We start from the raw sequence: 23,868 nt of genomic DNA, 5'->3' as shown, positions 1-23,868 counted from the left end.
AAAACAGTTTTCTGAAGACAAACTTGAAAGTTAGAATTTATTCTAAGGATGCCAGTGTTGAGAACCCACTACCAGCAGGTTCCTTTGATACTGTAGTGTTGTGGGAAAAGCTTAGGTATCAAAAACTTGCTGTAGACTGTGGCAGGAAGTGGTTCACTGCCACAGACCTGAGAACATACCTCCACTCTTCCCTGCCCCCTGCTGTAGAAGCCTGAGGGTCAAAGTTGATATGGGAATGCCTGCAAGTGTCTTCAGAGTTGGTTTGATTGTCACCCCATCCAGGGCCCTAGGAGGCCTCTACTGGGCCATGTAATTTGTAGAGTCCACATGAGACAGTGTGACTAAGACCTCCCTTAATCCAGATGAAATAGAGGCCAAGTCTTAGCCACCGCCCACTGCGAAGTACAGTACTGTTTGCAAACACCACCTCTTCTGTCCAAGTCTTGCTCTTCCTTATCAGCAGACTTGAAGAGGTAGATGAGGAATAGTGAACTGAGCTCCACTGAAGGGCAGTGCAGCTGCAGCTCTAGGTGCTGCCCGCTTCAGAGGGCCCATCCCCACAAAGATGGGTGTTGTGTCCTAGCAGCTGCAGGCTCAGGCCCTGAGTGTCCACTTCCACCAGGTGGACACTGTAGTTGCCGAGGCCCTGGATAGGACAGAAGGTGTTAAGAGGGCTTTAGAAAACTTCCATGCCTTTTGGAGGCTGGACTGGTACATGGCCAGGAGGCCCATGAGGCCACAGTTGGGTATTTCACTCCAACCACCTTCCAACCCTTACACACCACATACCTCAGCCTTGGCCAGGACAGCTTCCAGAGCCTCTTTCTGCCGGGGTTCCTTGGTCAATAGATAGAGAAAGCCCCCACCGCCTGCCCCTGCTAGGCTTTGGCCATATGCGTAAGGGGCCAGGACATCCATCATTTGCTGCACAGCCAGCGGCTCACAGCCTGGGGCCATAAGCTTCTTCTGCTCCCAGTATGAGGTCAGGTACTGTCCCAGCAGAGGCAAGTTTCCTGGGGTCGGAAGAGGGGAGGATGTGCCTGGGCCTAGATACTCAGGTGATAACTTTTGCAGAGGGAAGGGAGTGTCAAAAGACATGTCTTCACCAACTGCACAAGGTTGAGAAATATAGCATGGTGCCTGGTCAGTATTCTATAGCCTCATCCTTGGGGCTTGAGCAGCCCCCACTTCCCTGCAACTCAGTCAGGGCAGAGCCTCTTCATCCTGTTTCCTGGTAAATGGAATCAGAGGGCCATTCCCATAAGACAAGTTTTATACCGAGATAGGGCTCCCATGAGAAGAAAACAAGGTCCCTAAGGGCCCAGTACGTGGAGTTGTGTCAGGCCTGAGACAAGATTTCCCTCGGAATGGATAAACCGCTCACCTTGGCGGAAAGCTTCAGCACACTTCTCAGTCTGTCGCACCAGTCTGCGGGCATTCTGTACCACAACAGGCAACCGGGCATACCAGTTCCTCAGCACATCCTGCAGGTGGGACATGGATGGTGCAATGAGAATTGGCTCTAGCCAAGCCCAGCCAGGAAACTGCCTTCCTTATTTAGGGGCTGAGCTCACCTGCAGCAGATTCCGTGCCAATCGGGTCTTGCCAGTATAAACCAGGAGCAGATGGTCATTGATCTTCTGGACAAAGCCCTCGGGCACAGTGATTTCCTCCACCTCTACCTTCAGGGGCAACTGGGCCCGGGAGCGCCCCACCTTGATGCCAGGCATTAGGCCACTCACTTGGTCCTGCCAGCCACCTCCTATGAGCCCAAAGTCCTGTCACTACTGGAGCCTAAGTGGCCCAACCTCACCCAGCCTTGTTTCATGGCCCTGAATCTCTAACTGGAACCAGAATGGGAATATAGCCTGTCCCAACTCTGGCTGAGACTAGTAAGCCATGACACCGGGCCAGTCCCAGAAAGGTAAAGTTCTGTTGCAGATCTAACATGTAATTAGAATTGGAACAAGACACATCAGAAGATAGACTTCCACACAATCTGCCAGTACCCCAACAATCTGTCTTCTAAGAGTCCTTGAAAAAGAAGTTCATAGAGGCAGAAAGATGGCTCAGCACTTTCAAGTGCTTCCTGCTCTTGCAGAAGACCAGCATCTGGTTTCTAGCACCTACATCTGGCAGCTCACACCACCTGTAACTCCAGCACAAGGGGATTAAATACTTTCTGGCCTCCACAGGCACTCACATGTACACATACCCATACAGAGATACACATACATAAAAATAAATGTCTTTTTAAGAAAGAGCACTGGCTGCTTTTCCAGAGGACCCAGGTTCAATTCCCAGTGCCCATATGATGTTAGTAACTCAAGTCCCAGGGGGAATCCGACACCCTTTTCTGCCCTCTGCATGTAGTGCACAAAATACTTGTGTATATAAAATAAAAAACCTAAAAATAAAAGGCCAGGTAGAGGTGGCAGACACCTTTAATCCCAGCACTTGGGAGGCAGACAGATCTTTGTCATCTCAAGACCAACCTGTTCTACAGAGCAAGTTCTAGGACAGCCAAGGCTACACAGTAAGATTCTATCTTGAAAAAAAAAAATCGGTGTGTATGTAGGTATGTGCACATGAATGTAGTACCCAGAGAGGTGTCAGATCCCCTGAAGCTAGATTTACAGGTGGCTGTGAACTAGAAACTCTCCAGAACTCACCACCTGGAGCTCCACCAGTTAGCTACACTGGCTGGCTACGGGGCCCTGGGAACTCCTTGTGTCCAGTACAGGGTTTATAAGCACATGATTTCACACCTAAATTTCTGTACTGGTGCTGGGGAGCTAAGGTCATGTTTGCACAGCAAGCACTTCACCCACCAAGCTATCTCTCTAACCTTCAGTCTCTCGGTATTTAAGAATCTAAAGTACAGAATGAGGATGGAGAGAGAGAGCAGAGAGTACCAAGAACTTGACTGTGTACTTCAGAGCACTCAGTGCAGCTGCAAAGGCTGCATTCACTCTCGTGGCTATTGATGAGTGCCTATGTCCCTTACATCCCATGACTTTTGAGACTAAAGACATATTTTTGCTCATTTTATCCCTAGGCCCCAATAGAGTAAATTTTTTTTAATTTTATTATTATTATTTTTTTTTTTTTTTTGGTTTTTCAAGACAGGGTTTCTCTTTATAGCCCGGGCTGTCCTGGAACTCACTCTGTAGACCAGGTTGGCCTCGAACTCAGAAATCTGCCTGCCTCTGCCTCCCAAGTGCTGGGATTAAAGGCGTGCGCCACCACCGCCCGGCCGAGTAAATTATTAATAAACGTATGTTGACCAAATGAGGAACTCGAATAGCACACCTCAAAGGGACACTGAAAGCCCTGATATCTAACTTTTGCTAATGTACTGCCAGTTGTGGGATTTGGGTCAGTACAAAGGTAAGCCTTCAGAGAACCAGAGGAGACCCTGTGATCAGGTATCCATATATCAGAGGGAAGGGACTGGAGCCCAGCCCACAGGGTCTATGAAAAATGTCAGCGTTCACCGCAACCCTGGCCCACTGTGTACCTGTGGTGAGCACCTGCTCCAGGTGCAGCACTGCATGAATGAGAGCCTGCGTGCCCACTGCCTGGCCTGCAGCCCGCTGCAAGGCAGCCAGGGCAGCCCCTGCCAGGATGCTGCTGGTGCCTGCAAGACAGAGAGGAAGACACCAGTCATGAGACCTTCCGTCCAATCCCACCCACTCTGTGCTGCACAGAGGCCAGGGACCAGGACCACAAGCAAGACTGAGGAGTTGAGGGAGGAAGGTAACAACAGGGAACCAGGGCTTACCAAGACCAGAGCCGTGCGGCAACTCTGACCATGTGTGCAGCTCAAAACCACCATTAAAGGAGTGTAACAACTGTTCATGTAGAGGGAGCTCTGAGTGGATATGCACAATTCCCGCACAGATAAAGGCTGCCTTCAGCAAGGCCCCTGAGGGATGAGCACAAAGAAAGGAATTATACTCCTAGGCACATCTTAGCCTCACTTAACACACCACCTCCGCAATTTCCCAGCCCAAGATGGAGTTCCTCTGGTAAGACAGAGCAGGCCACATCCTCAAACCATAAAAGGGCATGCAGCCCAGGACATCTGTGTCCTGTGATAGTTGTTACCTAAGAAGGGTAACTGTCAGCCCTTTCTAGCCCTTTCTAGAGTTCCTCAAACATACTGGCTAGCCCTAAGGTCAGCTCCCCCATAGTCTGCAGCCCTCTGTGGATGGATATCCAAGTTCTGCCCCCACCCCAGCTGGCTCTGGCTGCCATCCCTCCTTGACAATGTTCTAATTGTCCTGACCTGGGGCATGAGGCTGGCAGTAATCTTGCAGGTCATCCAGGCTCCGGCACACTATCTTCGTGGTCATCTCATCCTGTCGAGGACCCACTGCCAGCCAGAGCTCAGGCTCCGGAATGCGGCGTGCCTTGGCCCCGATGGGCCGGCGGCCATCCACCCGCACAGCCAGACCCAACACCGCTCCACCAAGCTCATAGGCAATGGGTGGTGTGTCACTCCAGCCCCCTATAGCAGTTCAACAGAGTGGTCACAGAGCCTGCCAACCTGACTGAGGTTACCCATACCTAACCCAAGGAACTCACCAGAGAAATCCACACGGGCTGGGCACTCAGTGACCACCCACTGCCCAGGTGCAGGCAGCTCCACTGGCTGGGTGGAGACGAAGTGCCGGGCTGTCATCACAGCCTGGCGGATCAGGATCTGTTCAGCCCCCTCATAATGGCGGGCAGCTCGCACCAGCAAGTCAGGCCTGACAGGAGGGAAGACAGTCTCATGGAACCCCAAGCTGGGAGTAGACTGTTTGTCATGGTCAATCTGAACGTCCTCTCTGAGCTTCTACGATCAGGAGACCCTCCCACAGGCAGTGTCTTGACAGGTTCTAATTTGATGAACACCCACCTGGTCAGCCACTTCTCTCTTTCCTGGGCAAGTGCCTCCACACCCCTCATCAGGTCTCCGCACTCCAAGAACGAGAAAGGCTGAATCCACTCAGGGTTGGCAGCTGGCCCACTGCGCAAGCCTCCTCGGCCCTCTGCCATGCAGCCCAGTACGTCTGCCACACAAGCCAGAGCCCGGGCTGCCACACCAGGATCTCCTGCCCCAGCTGCAACTGAGGGACCAGGAGTTAAGGGTTTCAGAAGAGAAAGCTCTGGCCTCTAATACTCTACCCCAGGCTTAACAGTCCCCAAATGACACTAGGCTCCTCATTCCTTCAAGCTTTTGTCAAGGTGTGCTCCTGCCTGTGAATGCACCCTACTCTGCCTAGCAAAGGTTTTATTTTGCTAGCTCCAACCCAAAAGTATCACCCACTGCTGCCTGGCCTCGGAGTTCAGGCTTGAGTCAGTGAGAAGGCTCGGGAGTAAACTCACTTGCTGCCAAACCTGACAACCTGAATTCGATCTCTGGCACTCAGATGAGGAAAGGAGAGAACAAGTTGTCCTCTAATCCTACACACACACATACATGTACACACACACACGCATGCATGTGTATACACACACACACACACACACACACACATAATGGGATGGGTTGGGTTTGGTTTTTCAAGATAGAGTTTTCTGTGTAGCCCTGGGTGTCCTAGAACTTGCTCTGTAGACCAGGCTGGCCTCAAACTCAGATCTGCCTGCCTCTGCCTCCAGAGTTCTCTGATTAAAGGCGTGCACCACCACTGCCCGGCTTAAATACATGATTTTTAAAAAGAGTCTAGGGGTCAAACCACTTGGGTTCAAGTCTTCATCTCGGCTAGCTGTGGATGAGTGATTTTAACTGGGACAAGATTTCACTCTTCTCAGGGCAACTAATGAGTCACTGTCTATGAGGCAAAGAGTCTTAATCAGCAGGCCATATGGTCCATCTACAGTGTGGGAGAGCTGCCTATATGCCAGGTCCCTGCTGGAGCTTTGTGCCCCCATCCTGGCACTCAGTACAGAACACGCAAGCCTGTAGATGCTGTAAGGACCCAGAGCTTAGCAACTAGGCACCAACCTCCCACTAACAGCCTTGCTACCAAGGATGAAGCTTTCTAGAAAACAAAACTCTAGTCTCTCTCCTATTTTAGAATCGCATGGCTTCCTAGTCCTTTCAGTTGATGGCCCAGAGGGGCAGGCAGGGCAGGATACTGTAGTCTAACTTCTTTCTGTTAACACCCAGCACACTCACCCTTGTCAAGTGTGGCCAGCAGGGGCCCAGAGCAACCTTCACCGACAGCGGCCCGGATCAGTGGACGTAGGCATAGGTCCTGCTGGGCCTCTAACACATGCCTTGCCTTCTGCAAGGCTTGGCAGAAGAACAGATCCCGGCGGAAGTCCAGTGTGGCAGCCCGGTCCAGGCAAGGTTGCAGCTGCTCCCAGGACAGACGCCAAGAGGCTCGCCAGGCCCGCAGGGCCTCACCTCTATGTTTACAGGGGTGCAGCATCCACAGCACATCCTGGGGCCCCAGAGCCCTCGTGGGGTGAAGCACAGGGAAAAGGCGGGCATTGAGAAGGCTTCGATCTGAGGGGGGTGTATCTGGGTCCCACAGGTCCCAGTCTCTGGGGTGCAGAAAAGTACATTAGTAGAAAGAAAGGTTCCTACCTTCTATCCAAGCCTGTCTGTCAATTCATAGGGACAGGACATGAGTGGCCCTAGTGTGTTACTAGGGGAGGGAGGCTATGCTGCCTGTCAACTTGCCTAAGATATTGAATAAAAAGATCCCAAAGTGTAGACACAGCACAACCAGGACTTTAGAGCTGCTCAGGGAAAAGTACTGGGGAAAATCCAGCTGTTCCAAACTGTAGTAGGCCTAGCAGGATGGTAAGAGGGCTGGACAGGGCTACTCGGGAAAGCTACAAAGAAGCAGCAGGATTGGCTGCCTAGGCCCACAGAGGCCTGCTGGAGCAACCAGCTTACTTACCGAATGCGTGTCTTCTTGAAGAACTCATTCCAGGACATGTTGAGATACATGCCTGCCCCCTGTCTCTGGGGGAAGAGGAAGAAGCAGTCAGGAATGCAGGGGCCTTTGAAAGGGACTAGGGGACACCAGGCCAGAGACTGGGGAACAGACGCTCCAAAGGGGACTGGAAGAGAGAGACACACATACAGGAACAGGTTCTTTTAAACCACTTTAACATTTCCACACAAATGCCTAGGATTTAGAGCAGAATCCCGAGGTTCTACTCCTGATGGGGGCCATTACTAGCCAAGAGACCCAAAGCAAGCTACTTCCTCTAAACCTCAACCACCAGCCTCTAATATGGAGACAAAGCTCTCGAAAGTCTATTGAGATGTCTGGCCACCCCCAGCCCCAGCCTATCCCTGAAGCCACTCAGAGACCCTTCTAATAGGATAGAGCCAGACCCCTGGGGGCTCCCCAGTGTCTAAAGATGGAGACAAAGGAATGTGAGGTAGGTGCCTACTTCCCAGCTGTCCAGACGGCCAGCAAGAGTAAATACACGACTCAGGGAGCCATGCAGCCGCACATGGTGTCCCTGAAGAATGAGGTCATGAAGCTCCAGGCCATGCAGTGCCTCAGAGTGGGCTATATCCAGGCCACTCACAAAGCAGCCAGCACCAATACGAATGGGGCCCTGAAAGGAAGGGGGCAGGTATCTTGAGGTGAGGAGGAGCTGGTACACAGGGCATCCAAACAAGTCCAGAGCAATGGCATCCCCCCCCGCCCCGCTTCCCCCTGCCCATGCCATCAGGGCTCACCCTCAGGTGACAGTGCTGCAGGACACTGCGAGGCCCCAGGTGCACAGGACCCTCCAGCAGGCAGCTGACCACAGAGCACGTAGCCTCTAGCAGCTGTGGCTCCTGTGAAGCCAGGGGAGAAAAACCAGTAAAGTTGAAGGCCAGGGGCCAGGGGCACCTCAATTCTTACTTGGAAACAAATATCTAGGTGGAAAGTATAAAGACCCATGAACGTTAACCAGCCAGATCTCCCTCTAGACCTGTCCTGGCCCAAGCCAAAGAACTTTTTCCATCCCATCTAGTCTATCCAGCATTCCTACCCTAAGGCCACCTCTGGACACCGTCTGTCTAGTCCCCCAGCATCATGGCTCCCCAAAGAACCCTCGGAAAGGTCTTCCCTAGCTTCTAACTTAGCCGTTAACTGGCCACTCTGTAGCCTTGAATAAGTAGCTTGGCTTCTCTGAGCCTCCAGTGTCTCTGGAATATCAAAGTGTGGTGGTGCAGGCATTGAATCCCAGAAATTGGGAGGCAGAGGCAGAAAGAGCTCTGTGACCTCAAGGTTAGCCAGGACTACACAAAGAAACACTTGTCTCAAGAAAACCAAACAAAAAAGTTCAAAGTCTGACCACTGGATTGCCCAGGGGATAAAGGCAGGTGTTGCCAAGCATGAAGACCTGAGGGTCTCAAATAATGGAGAAAAATTATTCTTTTGTCTTCTGACTTCTATATGTGTGCTATGGCATGTGCACATGCACACACACACACACATAAATAAAATGTAAAAAATAAATGTCTTACATAAAAACTTCAAGGTCACCAAAACAGTGGGCACAGGCGGGCAGATCTGAGTTCGGGACCAGCCTGGTCTACACAGCGAGTTCCAAGACAGCCAGAGCAACACCAACCCTATCTGGTGGTGTGGAGGCATGGGGGAGTGGAGAAAATTTAAGGTCATCCTTGGAGATATATCAAGTTTGAATTTGAGGTCAGCCTCAGGCTACATGAGACCCTGTTTCAAATAAATAAATAAATAAATAAATAAATAAATAAATGGAGGGAGGGAGGGAGGGAGGGAGGGAGAGAGATAGAGAGAGAGAGAGAGAGAGAGAGAGAGAGAGAGAGAGAGAGAGTGAGAGTGAGAGTGAGAGAAAGAAGGCAAGCTAGCTAATAATGCCTTAACTCATAGGTAAACTGTTCCAAGCACAGGATATTTCTATCTCTGGAACCCACATCTCACCTGACTTCAAATACTCAGCAGGCACCTAGAAGTACTCAGCAGGCACCTATTAAGGGGCAGACAGGTCTCACCTCCACCTGGGAGTGAACAATCTGGGCCACAGCTACTCCAGGCATCGTGAGTCTGTGCAGGAACTCGGTGGCATCAGTGGTCATGTAGCTGTAGCCGCCTTCAGGGATATACACTGTAAAGACATGAGAATGACCCCAGGGGCTCGAGAGATGGTCTAGTTGTTCTCGCAGGGGACCAAAGTTCGATTCCCAACACCCACATCAGGCCGCTCACAACCACCTATGACTCCAGCTCCAAGAGATCCAACGCCCTCTTCTGGCCTCTTGGGGGACCTGCACCCACATGTACATACCAACCAGCAGACACACAAACATACTTATAGTTTTTTTAAACATTCATATAGGATTTTTAAAAAGACTTATCTATTTTATGTATGTGAGTTACACTGTCACTGTCCTCAGACACACCAGAAGAGGGCATCGGATCCCATTACAGATAGTTATGAGCTAAGAATTGAACTTGGGATCTCTGGAAGAACAGTGGGTGCTCTTAATCGCTGAACCATCTCTCCAGCACCCACATATATAAATCTTTCTTTTTTTTTTTTTTTTTAGTTTTTTTGAGACAAGGTTTCTCTGTGTAGCCCTGGCTGTCCTGAACTCACTCTGTAGACCAGGCTAGCCTCGAACTCTTGAACTTCAGAAATCCGCCTGCCTCTACCTCCAAGTGTTGGGATTAAAGGCGTGCGCCACCACCGCTCAGCTATAAATCTTTCTTAAGAGCACTGACTCTGACCCTGTGCCTGCTGCAGCTCCGGTTCAAGGTCAGGCGGCCGTCAACAAGCATCCTCCCCAGACGCTAGAGAGGCAGGCATGGAGGTGAGCCACTTGGGCCAGTTATAAAGCTGGGGTTCAGAGTGTATGCCACCTGCCTCAGGCTCATAGCTACCAGGTGGACACACTGAGAAAGGAGCCAAAAGAGAGACAACAGGAAGACGGGAAAGGGAAGTGACCTGGCAGGAAAGCTCTGGATGGGGAGAGCATAACTGTCCAGTTCATGAGCTAGCTTGCCTAGTCCAGTGCAGGAGGAAGCTCACCAAGGGACGATAAGAGATACCCACCCATAGTGAGGGGCTGATCTCGAAGCTCCCTCCACAGCTGGGCCCGGGCTTCCTTCAGGTAGCCTGCTACATCCTTGTCACCTTGCCCCATCTCCGGGGGCCGCCCAGCCAGGAAGTTCTCCCTGCTCATATTCCGAGCCATGCAGAGCAGGATGTCGAAAAACAGAGACAGCTGGGTGAGGGTGAGAAGCGTGGCTATTGGCAGGGCAGCAGCTGGGCCCCACAATCCCGTGGCTGGGCGGGGCTCCCACAATCCCGCGGCTGGGCTGGGCTAGTCCCATCTGCAGAGAGGCTAACCCAGAAAGGGGGAAGGACCGTCCTGAGGTCACTCAGCCTCTCACCCGCAGCCAGGGGACCCCGGTTGCTTCCTTTAGTCACCTGCACAGGCTCGGCTCCGGAGTCCAAGCCCATATAGGTGCAGGCGTCCAGCGGTGGGCTCACGTGGGTGGCTAGGAGGCGCTCGGCAGTCTCCACAGAGAAGAAGACGACCCCGGAGACCTGGAGGGACCCACAAGGCACACGTAGGGGAACCCTGGGGCCAAGCTCAGCCATGAATTGAAGAGGGCACAAGCAGATGACCCAAACGAGGCGTGGTACCATAAAAGGCATGGACTTTTTCTGGACCACCCCAGCCCCCAGATTCCAGGTTTGGACAGCTTCTACCAAAGCATCTTATGGAATGCCCTCAACTTTCAGGTGTCTTGCCAAACCCAGTCTACACCCTTTCCCAAAACTACCCACATTCACCAGGCTTGCCTCTAATCTACTACTACACTCGATACCTTGCTCACATCTGGTAGCTTTCTGACCCGAGGCAAGACCCTGAGCTTCCACGTCCAGCTGCTCCAAAGACTCTGGCTTCATCTGCACTCCTCACTGTCTCTTTAGGTTTTGGTTCTAGCTTGGCCTGGAATCATCTTTAAAAGGGTGGGGCTCTTCCCCAGAAAGAAAGGGAAACTGTCCCTCTCCTATTCCCAAAAGTCCCCAGGACCCCTCATCCCAAGCCCAGTGAACCATACCAGTGGTACCAGCCCATCGGGCCTGACACACCGTTGTATCTCCGCCTTAGTGCCCTGGTAGTAAATGTCCAAAACCAAGCCCTGTGAGGAGGGAGGAACAGAATTAGCATCAGGAACAAGACAGCCATGAGAGTTAGCAAATGGTCTCCATGTGAGAAAGTGCAAGTCTGGCAGGTACCACTGTATTTGTGGGGACAAAGCAGCGACTTCTATCCATACAAGGCGGAGGGGAGGGCAGGCTTTAGTCATTGTCACAGCCTCAGCCCCTGAGTACACCGCCTGACGTCTAGGCAAATGAACAGTGTCAGAACTCAGGCTCGAGACCACACGGAATATCGAGGAGGACAGATATCAAGAATGGCAGGTCCCAGAGCACAGGACCAGAAAAGCACCCCGGTCCCAGGGCGGCTTAGCTGTACCAGGAGCAATACCTGTGAGTCGGTGAGGTAGACACCGTGGTTCAGAGCGTAGGCCAGGCTCCCAGGAAAGGCAATCACTCTGGTTCCCCGGAAGCCATCCCAACTGATCCCTATGGGATGGCACAATCAGGAAGGTAGGAATCCCCAGACATGAGGAAACAAGCCCAGAGCGGCAGCGTCTAGGGAGCTCTAAAGGGGAATATAGTTTCCAAGACCAAGTGGACAGTCCCCTGGGAAAATGGCAACCTCTTCTCCTTTAAAGTTCCTCCACAAAGCACTATGGGCCAAAGGGGCGGGGCAGTTCTGGTTATTCCTATTTAATACCGCCCTCATGGGGGTTGAGGCTGTAAATTGGTCTAGAACTCACTGTAGCTTGAACTTGCTGCAATCTTCCCGCCTTGCCCTCCCAAGTGCTAGAATTACAGGCACGAAGCACCACAACCAGCTACCAAGTCTGCAGAAGGGCAGACTGAGGCGCAACAGACCAGTGGTCTGGCCCATGCTTCCTTTATAAATAGGCTGCTGAGACAGACTTGGTGAGGGAAGGCGACCATGCATGCTCACCAGGGTTTGGAGGGACAGACAGAAGCATGTCGGTGCTGCAGACCCACACACCTGGTGGGGAACCTGGACCCAGCTGCAGGGAACCGGGGAAACAGAGAAAAGACAGAGGATTTAGCTAGTGGCCTGGCCCAGCCCTTCCTCCACTCTTTCACCATTCCCTGTCCCAAATCCCCCACCATCACTACCACCTGTGTGTTCCAGCCACTTAAAACTGAAAAACGTCTGCCATCGAAGCATCAGGGACTCTCGGGTGCCAGGATGTCAGTGTTAACCGACTTCCCACTCAACCTCCTTCCATACTTCTTGTTTGTTTGTTTGTTTGTTTTGTTGGGTTTTTTTTTTTGAGGTGGCTGGGCTGAAACTCAGAGATCCAACTGACTCTGCTCCTGAGTGCTGAGATTAAAGGCCTTCATTACCATACCTGGCCCCACAAGTAACTGCTTGAAGTTCTAGTTGTGCTCGCTACAGACCTTTCTTCCTGGGGTTCCCCATCTGAGTCACGCAGACCCTCACTGGGGGCTCAGTATGTGCAAACTGGCTTATCTGGGAGAACCCACTGTGGGTCGACTACCCGGCCTTACCCGGTGGGTCATGATATCCAACAGGCAGTCCAGGTTGCATACCAAGGCCTCCACAGGGGCCTGTGGGTTCTCCACAGGGAGGCAGGTGAAGGCCCTGCCACAGTCATCAAAGGGGAAGTCTCGGCCCTGGGGGGGAAGGTGGTAGCAGAAAGAACATCATGAGAAGGAGTCCTTGCTACAGGGAAGCTGGGACACAGGGACACCTCCACTGTACAAGGGCAAAAGGCATTATGTAAAGGAGGTTTTAAGAAAATGTCATAGTGATGGTTCTTGTTTGAATTTTTTACAACTAACATTATTACTGTGCAAAATCACAAAACCTACATATGCAAAACAAAAAACATCCTCAGGGACACTAAGTGCTATCTTTATTTTGAGGTATAACCCATCAGATTTTCATTAATATTTCTTTTGCATGTTTTAAGTGTCTATATGTGTGTACATGCACATGTATGTGCCATGGGACAGGTAAAGGAGGTCCAAGAACAAAAGGGGTGGGGTCTATGCTCCTACCACGCTGGTCTTAAGGGTCAAACTTAGGTTTGGCAGAAGGCGCCTTCACCTCCGAGCCATTTCACCCAACTTTCATTCGTACTTTCTCTAAATCTTGTTAGCTAACAAACATAAGCTAAGGCATGAGGGAACATGCCATCTGTCCCAGGGCTTGAGAGGCGGAGGCAGGTGGATCTTAGTGAGTCTGAGGCCAGTCTAGAATACATAATGAGTTCCAGGCCAGCCAGGGCTACCCGGTTTGTACCCTGAGGCACAGGGTACAAACAAACAAAAAAGCGTAAGCTCCATAAACTGGAGATGTGGCTTGGTTGGCCGTGCGCTTACCTAGTATTCATGAAGGCCTAGATGTAAATCCCAGGATCTTATAAATGGGGCATGGTGACACATGCCTATAATTCCAGCCCTTGGGAGGCAGAGAATCAGAAGTCCAAGTCTGTTCTCAGCTCTACAGCAAGTTTGGAGCAAGCCAAAAATACATGAGGTCCTCCTTTTTTTTTTTTTTTTTTTTTTAAATGTGTGTACCTACTTATCTGCGTGTGTATCATGTACACGCAGGTGCCTGCAGAGGCCAAAAGAGGGCAGCCAATCCTCTGAGACTGGAACTATAGGAGGTTGTGAGCTGCCCAAAGAAGGGGCTGGGAACTGATCCTGAATCCTTTGCAGGAGTATCAAGCACTCTTAATCACCAAGCCAGCTCTCCGACCCCATGAGGTCCTGATTTAAAGATTTAATTATAGGGTCTTTAAACTCATATGGTAGAAGAAGGAAAGAACTAAGTCCAAAAGTTGCCCTCTGACCTCCATGTGTGTATACATATGCACACATACACAATAAATAAATACAGTAAAAACTTTACATACATAATAATAATCTCCAAAAACATAGATTGTGCTGAAGAGGTAGGAACAGGGTTGGAGAGATGGCTCCTCAGTTAAAAGTACTTGCTGCTCTTAGAAAGGACCCAGGTTCAGTTCAGAGAACCCACACTGGGTGGCCCACAACCTCCTGTAACTCTGGTTCTGCGGTAACCTAATGCCCTCTTCTACCCTCTGTACCCTGTTCTGAGCTCCGTGAGCAGGGTATTCACATGGTGTCCATGCAAACAAGCAGGAACAGACACATGCAAGCATGAATAAAAATAAGGAAGGAAGGGCAGAAACAACAGCAGAAAGTCACATAGTTCCAGAAGGTTTAACTAACACTGGAGGGTAAGATGGGCATTTACAGCAATGACAATATTCTGGCCATTTACAAAATATTACTACTGGGGGAATGTGGGCAAAAATACATACATACATACATACATACATACATACATACATACAAACAAAAACCTCAACAACAATAACAACAACAACAAACTTTGTATTATTTCTTACATGTACATTTTTTTCTTTTTTTTTTCTTTTCTTTTTTTTTTTTTTTTGTTTTTTTGAGACAGGGTTTCTCTGTGTAGCCCTGGCTGTCCTGGAACTCACTCTGTAGACCAGGCTGGCCTCAAACTCAGAAATCCACCTGCCTCTGCCTCCCAAGTGCTGGGATTAAAGGCGTGTGCCACCACCGCCCGGCTTTTACATGTACATTTTTATCTTGATGAAAATTCCAATTAGAATTGATTCCTCAGGACTGAATTCAGGTTGTTCAGTTTGGCACTAGAAGCCTTGACTCACTAAGCCATCTTGCCAGCCCTAAATGGACCTCTTTCTTTTATTATTGTGTATGTGTTACATACACATTTGTGTGTATTTGTGTATGTTGTAGTGCGTGTATTTGTATGTGTTGTAGGCACATGTGTGTTGCATGTACATGGTTTGCATGCACAATTGTGTGTGCATGTATCTGTGTGTGTTGTATGTATGTGTGTGTCTATATGTGTGTGTGTGTATGTTGCATGCACACATGTGTGCAAGTGCATGTTCTTCTTTGCTCCTGGGATTACAGAAACACAAAGCCATGCTCAGCTTTTACATGCTGTTGGGGATTTGAACCCAGGTCTTCATATTTACACAGTAAATTCTCTTAGCCACTGAGCCTTCTCTCCATCTCCAGATGGACCTTTTAATTTGTCTAAAGTACATACCTAACCAGCTCCCAACTTCCAGACATTTCATTTCATTCGGATCCCTCTGGATTTACACAATGAACACCTTGCACACACACCATGGTGGAACAACCCTTACAGTCCCATCCAATCACTAGAACCTCTGCACAGCCCACATCCTGAATCCTGCTTACCATGTGCAAGATGAGGATCCAAGCTGAGTGCAGGACATCTGACGTGACCACCTGTCAAGAGCAGGAGAGCCTTCTAAGAGCAGAATGACAAGGGCAGAAAGGAACCTGCCAAACTTACAGAACAAACCAGAAGGTCTGGAAGTTGGAGAAACTAACTGACTTCCAACGGGAACATGGGCCAGAGGGGCAATAGCTCAGAAGCACTCACGGTGAAGCCAGCTCGGGCACTCAGGTGTTCCGCAGCCACCAGCAGGGCATTGAGGGTGGCTCCCCCACTCCCTACTCGAGTCTGGGGGTCTTCCACAGCCAGTAATATCGTCCCAGCAGGGATCTGTTCCCGCTTCTGCCTTACCTCCAGCTCTGTTAGCAAAATAAACGTTGGGACACACACAGTCACCTCACACTCGACTGCCCTGACCCAAAGGACTGGAGCAAGCCTGTTAAGAGTCATTTGATTACTTTGACTTAGCTTTTCATATATATTCTTTGAGGTAATTAAGTACTGTTAACCCTCAGTTTACGGATAAGAAAACTAAAGACCAATGGCGTGATGTGTATCTCAAGAGTAGGAAGAAAGTCTGCATTTCAACCCAAGTCTATCAGTGCAGCAGGGGTCTGGTAAGGGAGAGAGTTCTAATATAAGGAAAGGATGGGAGGACATATCACCTACCTCTCTGAAAGACCTGGACACTGTCCTTGTACTGGCATGTCAGGATAATGACTGTCCAGTTGACCCCCTTTGGCTGCTCCATTCTGGCCAAAATAGAGGGGCTTCCTGAAACAGCAATGTAAAAGTATACATGAATGTTTTGGAAGGTCATACTTTACTGTGACTCCTTCTGGTATACGGTTTTATGAACTTTAACACAAGCATAGATTCTTTTTTAAATTTTATTATATTTTGTGTGTGTTTTGCCTGCATATGTATATTGTACCAAATGAGTTCAGTGCCAAAAGCTAGATGGTTGTCAGCCATCATGTGTATGCTTGGAATTGAACTCAAGACCTCTGCAAGAATAGCAAGTGTTCTTAACCACTGGGCCATCTCTCCAGCCCCTCCTTATCCTTAACTTTGTTCACTTGACTTTTAAAATAAAAAGTATGACTTTAGGGGCTGGAGAGATGGTTAAGAGCACTGGCTGTTCTTCCAGAGGACCTGGGTTCAATTCCCAGTACCCACATGGCAGCTCACAACTGTCTGCAACTCCTGTTCCAGGGGATCTTGACACCTTTACACAGATATACATACAGTCAAAGCACCAATGCACATAAAATAAAAATAAATCTTTTTTTTAAAAAAGCATGACTCTGGGCACTGGTGGTGCAGATCTTTAATCCCAGCACTTGGGAGGCAGAAGTAGGAAGATTTCTGAGTTCAAGGCCAGCCTGGTCTACAGAGTGAGTTCCAGGACAGCCAGGGCTACACAGAGAAACCCTGTCTCGAAAAACCAAAAAAAAAAAAAAAATGTGGCTGAGTGAATGACTGACACATCTTTCCAGGATAACAAGGGAGTAAGAGAGCTTTAGCCCAGCCCTGTTTAGGAGGAAATGAAGGCTCTGAAATAGTCTCTGGGTCAAAGGCCATAGTCCTGGTTTTAATTGTCAACTTGATATAACTTAGAGTCACCTGTGAAGGAAGATGCTCAGCTGAAGACCTGCCTTAATCAGCTTCCCTTGGGCATGTCTTAGAAAGACTGTTTAGATTGATGGCTGATGTGGGGGGGTCCCTACCCCACTGTGTGTGGCCCCATCCCTAGGCATCTAAGAAAGTCCCAGGTCATATAAGAAAGGGCTGAACAATTAAGAAAACAAACCAATAAGCAGCATGCCTCCACGGTTCCTGCTCCAAATACCTGCCTGGAGCTCCTGACCTAGAAGTCTAAGAGATTTATCCTCCCTTCTCTCCCCGGGTTGCTTTTGGTAGTTTTATCATAGTAAGAGAAAAGCAAACCTTGACAACTCTGAATAATATGAGGTTGGGGGGTGAGGGTAGGGGAAGATCTGGAAAAGTCTCAAGAAATCAAGCAAGGCTACAGAGTATTCCCGGTCAGATCAGCCAAGAGAGTAGTAACTAACACTTAGGGAGCGTTTCTCAGGCACCAAGCCAACGGCATTGTAGTGACAGCTCAAAGGAGCCATTCACCAGCCTTAACAGTTGATCTTATCACACTACACACAGAAAGAAACCGGGCTTAAGGAGTAAGCAGGAGGCCTAAGGTCAGGTAGAGCTAGCACAAACAGCGGGGTGTGTCCCAATGTCTGTGCTCTCAGTCACAGTGAGGAATGGTCCAGCAGTCGGCTTGTCACACATGGCATTTGCACAGTGATCTTAGAATACAGAGAAGAGATTATTGCAGCACTTTGCTGCCCACAGTTAACAGAACTTCATTTGTCCAATCCAAGTTGGAGTTTTTTGGGCTGGGCCTTTTTTTTTTTAATGTAATTTTTTATCAGAATTCTTTAAATTGTGTTTGCAAACATTTAACACACAGGGGGATCAAAACAGCTCTACTCTGTTCTTTCCAATTCCTGGGGGGTGGGGAGAACAACCAGAAAGAAAGATGAAGGGAATCTTAGGCAGGCTGAGATTTAAGACCACTGCCTTACTCAGCCTAAGCTAGCCCCCTGCCTCTAGGTTCTGGATTTGCAGGTGTGTACCATTTATCCTGAGATGCATTTACAACATGATAAAGGATTCCCAGACAGCCCTTGGAGGCTGAATTATGACATAGCTGCCATCCAAAGAACTCTGGGTCTCCCACTAAAAAACCCCAGGACACTTCTGGGACGAGGCCTTAGAGACAACTACAGCATGGTGCTGTGTGAGAAGCATGGGAGGTGGACCTCCCCTGAAGTGCGCTGGGAGAAGGCTTCACCAGCCTTCAACTGAGCCAAAGGGGGCGGGGGATAGCATTAGCGACCTCCACGGAAGTGGCAGCCTCGCAGACCCTCACAGGAGCCAATTGGGTGGCCGCCTTACTGGACGCCATAAGAAGACACTCAGCTCCAGCCTCCGGCGCCTCCTTTTCCATCAGTTTCATGCGGCAATCGTGAGCCACGTTAAAGAGCATCGGAGCAACGTCCTTTCGTAATTAAGGCGGTCCGAACATCCAAATCTCCGCTTGTTTTTTCAGGGCCTCACATGTTCACATGAATCGGGGTAATCCAACATACTTTCAACATGCGGGACGTACTCTCCGTCCTTACCAAATATGACTTGCACTAGCAAAGGTTCCACGTACGTTCGTTTTGGATCTTCTAAGTACTCCACACAAAATCACTTGGGCAACTTGGGCTCTCCAACAATTTCAAATAAGGTACCTTCTCTGTGATTCCGCGGAACCAGCATCTGAAACTTCTTCAGAATGGCCATCCTGTACCTACCAGTCTCACCGCAGAAAGCTACACAACTTCAAAATCAGTGAACTCCAGGCTGGGGCTTTTTATGTCTTAATTTTTTTTTTTTTGAGTGACGATATCATGGCCCTACAAAGCAAACTTTGGCCTCTAATTCACTATATGGCCAAGCATGGCCTCAAACTTTCTGGTCTTCCTCCTCTGCCTCCTGTGTACTCTAAATAAAGGCTTGCACCAACTCACTTAGTTGAGGATTTTTGGTTGGTTTCTTTAGTTTTGTTTGCTTTCTAGTGCTAGGAATCCTCAGCAAAATTACTGGATAGTGAGCATACCTAGGGACAATAAAATAAGGCCCCTCATGCATACACACACACACACACACACACACACACACACACACACACGCGTCCACACACACACTCCAAGTACATATTTTTAAGACAGGCTCTCACTATGTAGCCCTAGATAGCCTCAAACTTTCCATCTTCTTGCCTCCACCTCCCAATACCAGACTTACAGGCCTGGGCCCCTATGACAGCTCATAATATGCTCATTGAAGAAAGATGGTACAAGTAGAGGCTATGCACATTTCAGTATTTTAAAACTTTAAAAGTTGAATGTGTGCGCGTGTGTGTGTCAGGCCCAGGAAGACTCTAATTTGAGGCTTTCCGAAGAACAAGAGGCAGAAAGAAGTTGGCTGGAAGTAAAACCAAATAGTAAACAATACGTTCATAAAATGTGTACCTAGTGGGATAAACTGAGGCAGGAATCAAAATCAGATCAGAAGCAACGCTGGCATCTAGAGCTCCACTGGCTCAAGGGAATGTCGCTCTGAGTGCCAGGTGTCCGCAAGTCGCGGGGGCTCCCTCTGAAAACCCAGATCAAGAGAAAGCTGCACTGCAGACATTCCCTGCAGCTAACTAGCTCTGGGGGCGACGGCAGAGATGCGGGAGACCCCCAGGAAGGAGCCCCAAACTAAAGTGGAACTGAAGACCCCGCGGACCCACATACCTGAGTCCGCCCAGCGCTCGCAGAGCCGGCTCTTTAATGCGGCTGCGCATGCCTCGCGGCGCACTCTGGGAAATGGAGTTCATTCGGCCTCGGGCCAGAGTCCGCAGAATCTGCTCGCAAGCCCCGCCTTACTGAAGGGAAAAAGTTCTGAAACTTACAAGGAGCGCTCAGTGTACCAACTTTCAGAACTACAAAGCCCAGAGAGAACAGGGTGTCTTGACACTCGCCGTTTTTTGTTTTGTTTTGTTTTGTTTTTCATGTTTTTCATGTTTTTTTTTTCATGACAGGATTCCTGGCTATCTGGGAACTCATTTGCCTATCTCTGCCTATTGAGTGCATGTGGAACCACAGCCTGTCTGTTATTTTGATTTTTTAAAATGCTTTTATTAAAGCTAAGCCTTTTGTTTGTTTGTTTGTTTGTTTGTTTGTTTGTTTTTCGAGACAGGGTTTCTCTGTGTAGCCCTGGCTGTCCTGGAACTCACTCTGTAGACCAGGCTGGCCTCGAACGCAGAAATCCGCCTGCCTCTGCCTCCCAAGTGCTGGGATTAAAGGCGTGCGCCACCACTGCCCGGCTAAGCTAAGCCTTTCTTAACTATTGATTAATTTATTGATTGATTGATTCAATATGTGTACACCGTAGCTGTCTTCAGACACACCAGAAGAGGGCATTAGATCTCATTACAGATGGTTATAACCACCCTGTGGTTGCTGGAAATTGAACTCAGAACCTCTGGAAGAGCAGTGTTCTTAACTGCTGAGCCATCCCTCCAATCCCCTAATTTTGACCTTTTAAAAAAGGCTTTTAAAAAGTTATTATTTTAGGGACTGGAGAGATAGTGAGGTTAAGAACACTCACTGCACTTCTAGAGGACCAGGGTTCAATTCTCAGCACATACATGGAAGCTTACAACTGTTTGTAACTCCAGGATCCAACACCCTCACACAGACATAAACACAAGCAAAACACCAATGCATATAAAATTAAAAACAGATTATATATATATATATATGGGGGGGGGGTTTCGAGACAGGCGAGACAGGGTTTCTCTGTGTAGCCCTGGCTATCTGGCTGTCCTGGAACTCACTCTGTAGACCAGGCTGGCCTCGAACTCAGAAATCCGCCTGTCTCTGCCTCCCAAGTGCTGGGATTAAAGGCGTGCACCACCACCGCCCGGCAAAAACAGATAATTATAAAAATTATTTTGTTTTCCTTATTACTGTCAACACCGTCACTTTATGTTTTTGGGTGTTTTGCATGTGTCTGTGCGCCTCATGTATTCCAGAAGAGTATGCCAGAAGGTGTCGGATCCCCAGAAATTAGAGGTAAAGACCACTGTGGCCACCATGAGGGTGCTAGGAATCAAACCCAAGTCCTCTAGAAGAGCAGCCATCTGCTGATCCATATCTCCAGACTTTTTCTTTAAAAAAAAATTTTTTTTTAGGCGTGCGGTGGTGGCACACGCCTTTAATCCCAGCACTTGGGAGGCAGAGGCAGGCGGATTTCTGAGTTCGAGGCCAGCCTGGTCTACAGAGTGAGTTCCAGGACAGCCAGTGCTGCACAGAGAAACCCTGTCTCGAAAAACAAAACAAAAAAAAACTTTTTTTAAGATAGGATCTTCCTATGGAGCCCAGGTTGGCCCTAACTCAAACTCCTCCTACTTCAATCTCAGAGGCGCTGGGATTATACAAATTCAAAGTCATCTTCATCTGCATAACCCAGATAAAGGTGGGAAAAGAAAATCAACTCAGAATGCCTTGCTGGCTTTTGGCCTTGCTTGGGTCCAGCACTTCCTTGCGTGTTCCCTTTCTTCTCTTTTGGAATGGCAACGTATATTTTGTCCCATTGTATGTTGGAAGTGTGTGATTTGCTCTTCGACTTCGATGTTACAGGGGGCTGCAGTTAAGAATTGAGTCTCAGAAGAGATTTGGGCTTTAAATACTGTTGAGACTGTAAAAGATTACGGGTGGTTTTGAAATTGAATTTAATGTACTTTGCATTATGATATGGCTACATATCTATAGGGGGCTAGGGAGTAGAATATGGTGGGCTGACCAGGAATGGCCCCTAGAGATTTATATATGTGAATGCTCAGTCACTAGCTATTTGAAAGGATTAGAAGGATTAGGAGGCGCGGTCTGGTTGGAGGAAGTGTGTCACTGGTGGCGGGCTTTGAGGTTTCAAAAGCCCATGCCAGGCTCATTCTCACTCCCACTGCTTGGGGATCAGGATGTAAAGTTCTCAGCCCCAGGGCCATGCCTGCCTGAGAACCATCATGCTCCCTGATGCCATAATGATAGAAAATTAAGCCTCTGAAACTGTAAGGAAGCCCCCAGTTAAATGCTTTCCTTTATAAGAGTTGCCTTGGTCATGGTGTCTCCTTCAAAGCAATAGAACTGTGACTAAAACAGAACACATAGAAATGAAATTAGAAGTATTTTTAAGTACTGCATCATGGGAGGTGGCAGCAGAATCAGCAGTCCTAGTGCAACTGTCGTTACAGCTAGAATTTAAGAATCTCCTCAGGAAAGAAGGAAACAATGTGTCATGGCTATGCTGCTGGTGTAACTCAGTGCTACAACACTTGCTTAGCATCCAAGAGATCCTGGGACCCCAAACATCCCTAAGACATGTAAAGGAACAAGACTTGCAGTGAACCCATCATGGAATGCTACAAGGTACAGATGAGAATGGGCAAGAACATGAGCTCTCTCTGTATTTGAGGTTTTATTACAGGAATGTGCTTTCCACATTTGGTGTCCTGAACCAAGGAGCCTGAAAGGACACAGAGTCAGTCTCAGCAGAAATGCGAGACTGTACTGTAACTTGATCAGTCACATAGCTGTGTCTTCCTGTCTCTGTCTGTAAAATGAGTTAACACTAATGCCCAATGCTTGTGATTTTTATGCAGGCTTGACTCCATAGTAAACAGTGTGTGTGTGTGTGTGTGTGTGTGTGTGTGTGTGTGTGTGTGTGTGTAGGGGGGAGATCAGCCATTATTGTTGTCAATTCACTCTTCCTGCTCTCTAAAACAGGATTTTTGGATTGTCCACTGTTGGATCTCAGGTTCTAGGACAGTACCTAGGATGTTTTATATGGTTAGAAACCGTGGAATGAAAGTGAAAAGCATTCCCTGCCCAACTCCTGTGGGAGTCATACCCTCCCTCCACTTGACCCAAGCCACCCTCACCCCGACTTCTGTGCCTATGAACCGAGAAAGTCACGTCCCTCGCAGGCACCTCTTCTTGCTGCTGCTTCAGCAATGCAGATCCCAGGCTCTGCAGTGGAGTGAGAAGCAGAGAAGCCAGCTGCTGCAGTGTTGGCAGTGGTTCCATAAAACAGAATGTGTCCCCAAAGAGCTCCAGAGCAAAGGCCTTCACTCACATCCTGAGAAGCAGGTGTGACTGGATGACATCCATACTGCCAGACCTGCTCTAGTATAGCACTGTCCAGCCAGAGAGGCAAAGCCATTCAAGGAAGTCTTCCACAGCTGGAGGCCTATCCTTGGCCAGATGTGATAGCTCACACATAGCCTATAATCTTAGCATGCAGAAGGCAGAGGCAGAGGCTGAAGGATCATGCAAAGTTCAAGGCAGTGGGGTCTATACAAGCAGATCTGTAGATCCTGTTTAAAAAGAAAGAATTCCTCGATTTGGCATGGCAGCAGCTCGTGGCTGTAACCACAACAGAGACACTGGGGCAAGAGGCCATCATATAGCCTAGGTTGTATTTTAAGGCTTTATCTCAAAAGAGAAAAAAGGGATGAAGAAATTACTCAGTGGTTAAGAGCACTTCTTGAGCCGAGCAGTGGTGGCGCACGCCTTTAATCCCAGCATTAGGCAGAGGCAGGTGGATTTCTGAGTTCGAGGTCAGCCTGGTCTACGGAGTGAGTTCCAGGACAGCCAGGGCTACACAGTGAAACCCTGTCTCAAAATAAATAAATAAATAAATAAATAAATAAATAAATAGCGCTTCTTGCTCTTCTAAGGACTTGAGGTCAATTCTGAGCACCCACATCTGGCAGCTCAGACTTGCCTATAACTGCAGCTCCAAGGAATGCAATGCTTTTCCTGGACTTTGAAGGTTTGTTCACAAACCGCAATATGCCTACATATAGTTTATAT

The 23,868-nt window shown here is 48.8% G+C and overlaps 1 protein-coding gene across 1 annotated transcript; it reads right to left on the bottom strand.

Moving 5' to 3' along the window:
- Positions 1–20: 20 nt before the first annotated feature.
- Positions 21–19,807, bottom strand: Fcsk (fucose kinase). Its single transcript, XM_028768496.1, has 24 exons — positions 19,747–19,807; positions 16,049–16,153; positions 15,587–15,738; positions 15,379–15,429; positions 12,631–12,756; positions 12,050–12,122; positions 11,498–11,595; positions 11,067–11,147; positions 10,426–10,545; positions 10,048–10,219; positions 8,987–9,099; positions 7,700–7,801; positions 7,405–7,575; positions 6,903–6,967; positions 6,170–6,540; positions 4,907–5,117; positions 4,591–4,757; positions 4,292–4,513; positions 3,785–3,928; positions 3,521–3,640; positions 1,575–1,762; positions 1,385–1,484; positions 790–1,013; positions 21–646 (listed from the first exon to the last, which is right to left on the bottom strand). The coding sequence occupies exons 2-24, from the start codon at positions 16,128–16,130 to the stop codon at positions 527–529; spliced, it is 3,273 nt and encodes a 1,090-aa protein (XP_028624329.1). The 5' UTR covers positions 16,131–16,153; positions 19,747–19,807; the 3' UTR covers positions 21–526.
- Between the last annotated feature and the right edge of the window lie 4,061 nt (positions 19,808–23,868).

This window comes from Grammomys surdaster, unplaced genomic scaffold, assembly GCF_004785775.1.
Source record: "Grammomys surdaster isolate TR1022 unplaced genomic scaffold, NIH_TR_1.0 187, whole genome shotgun sequence".
Taxonomy (NCBI): Eukaryota; Metazoa; Chordata; class Mammalia; order Rodentia; family Muridae; genus Grammomys; species Grammomys surdaster.
This window is presented reverse-complemented; position numbering and strand designations above follow the sequence as displayed.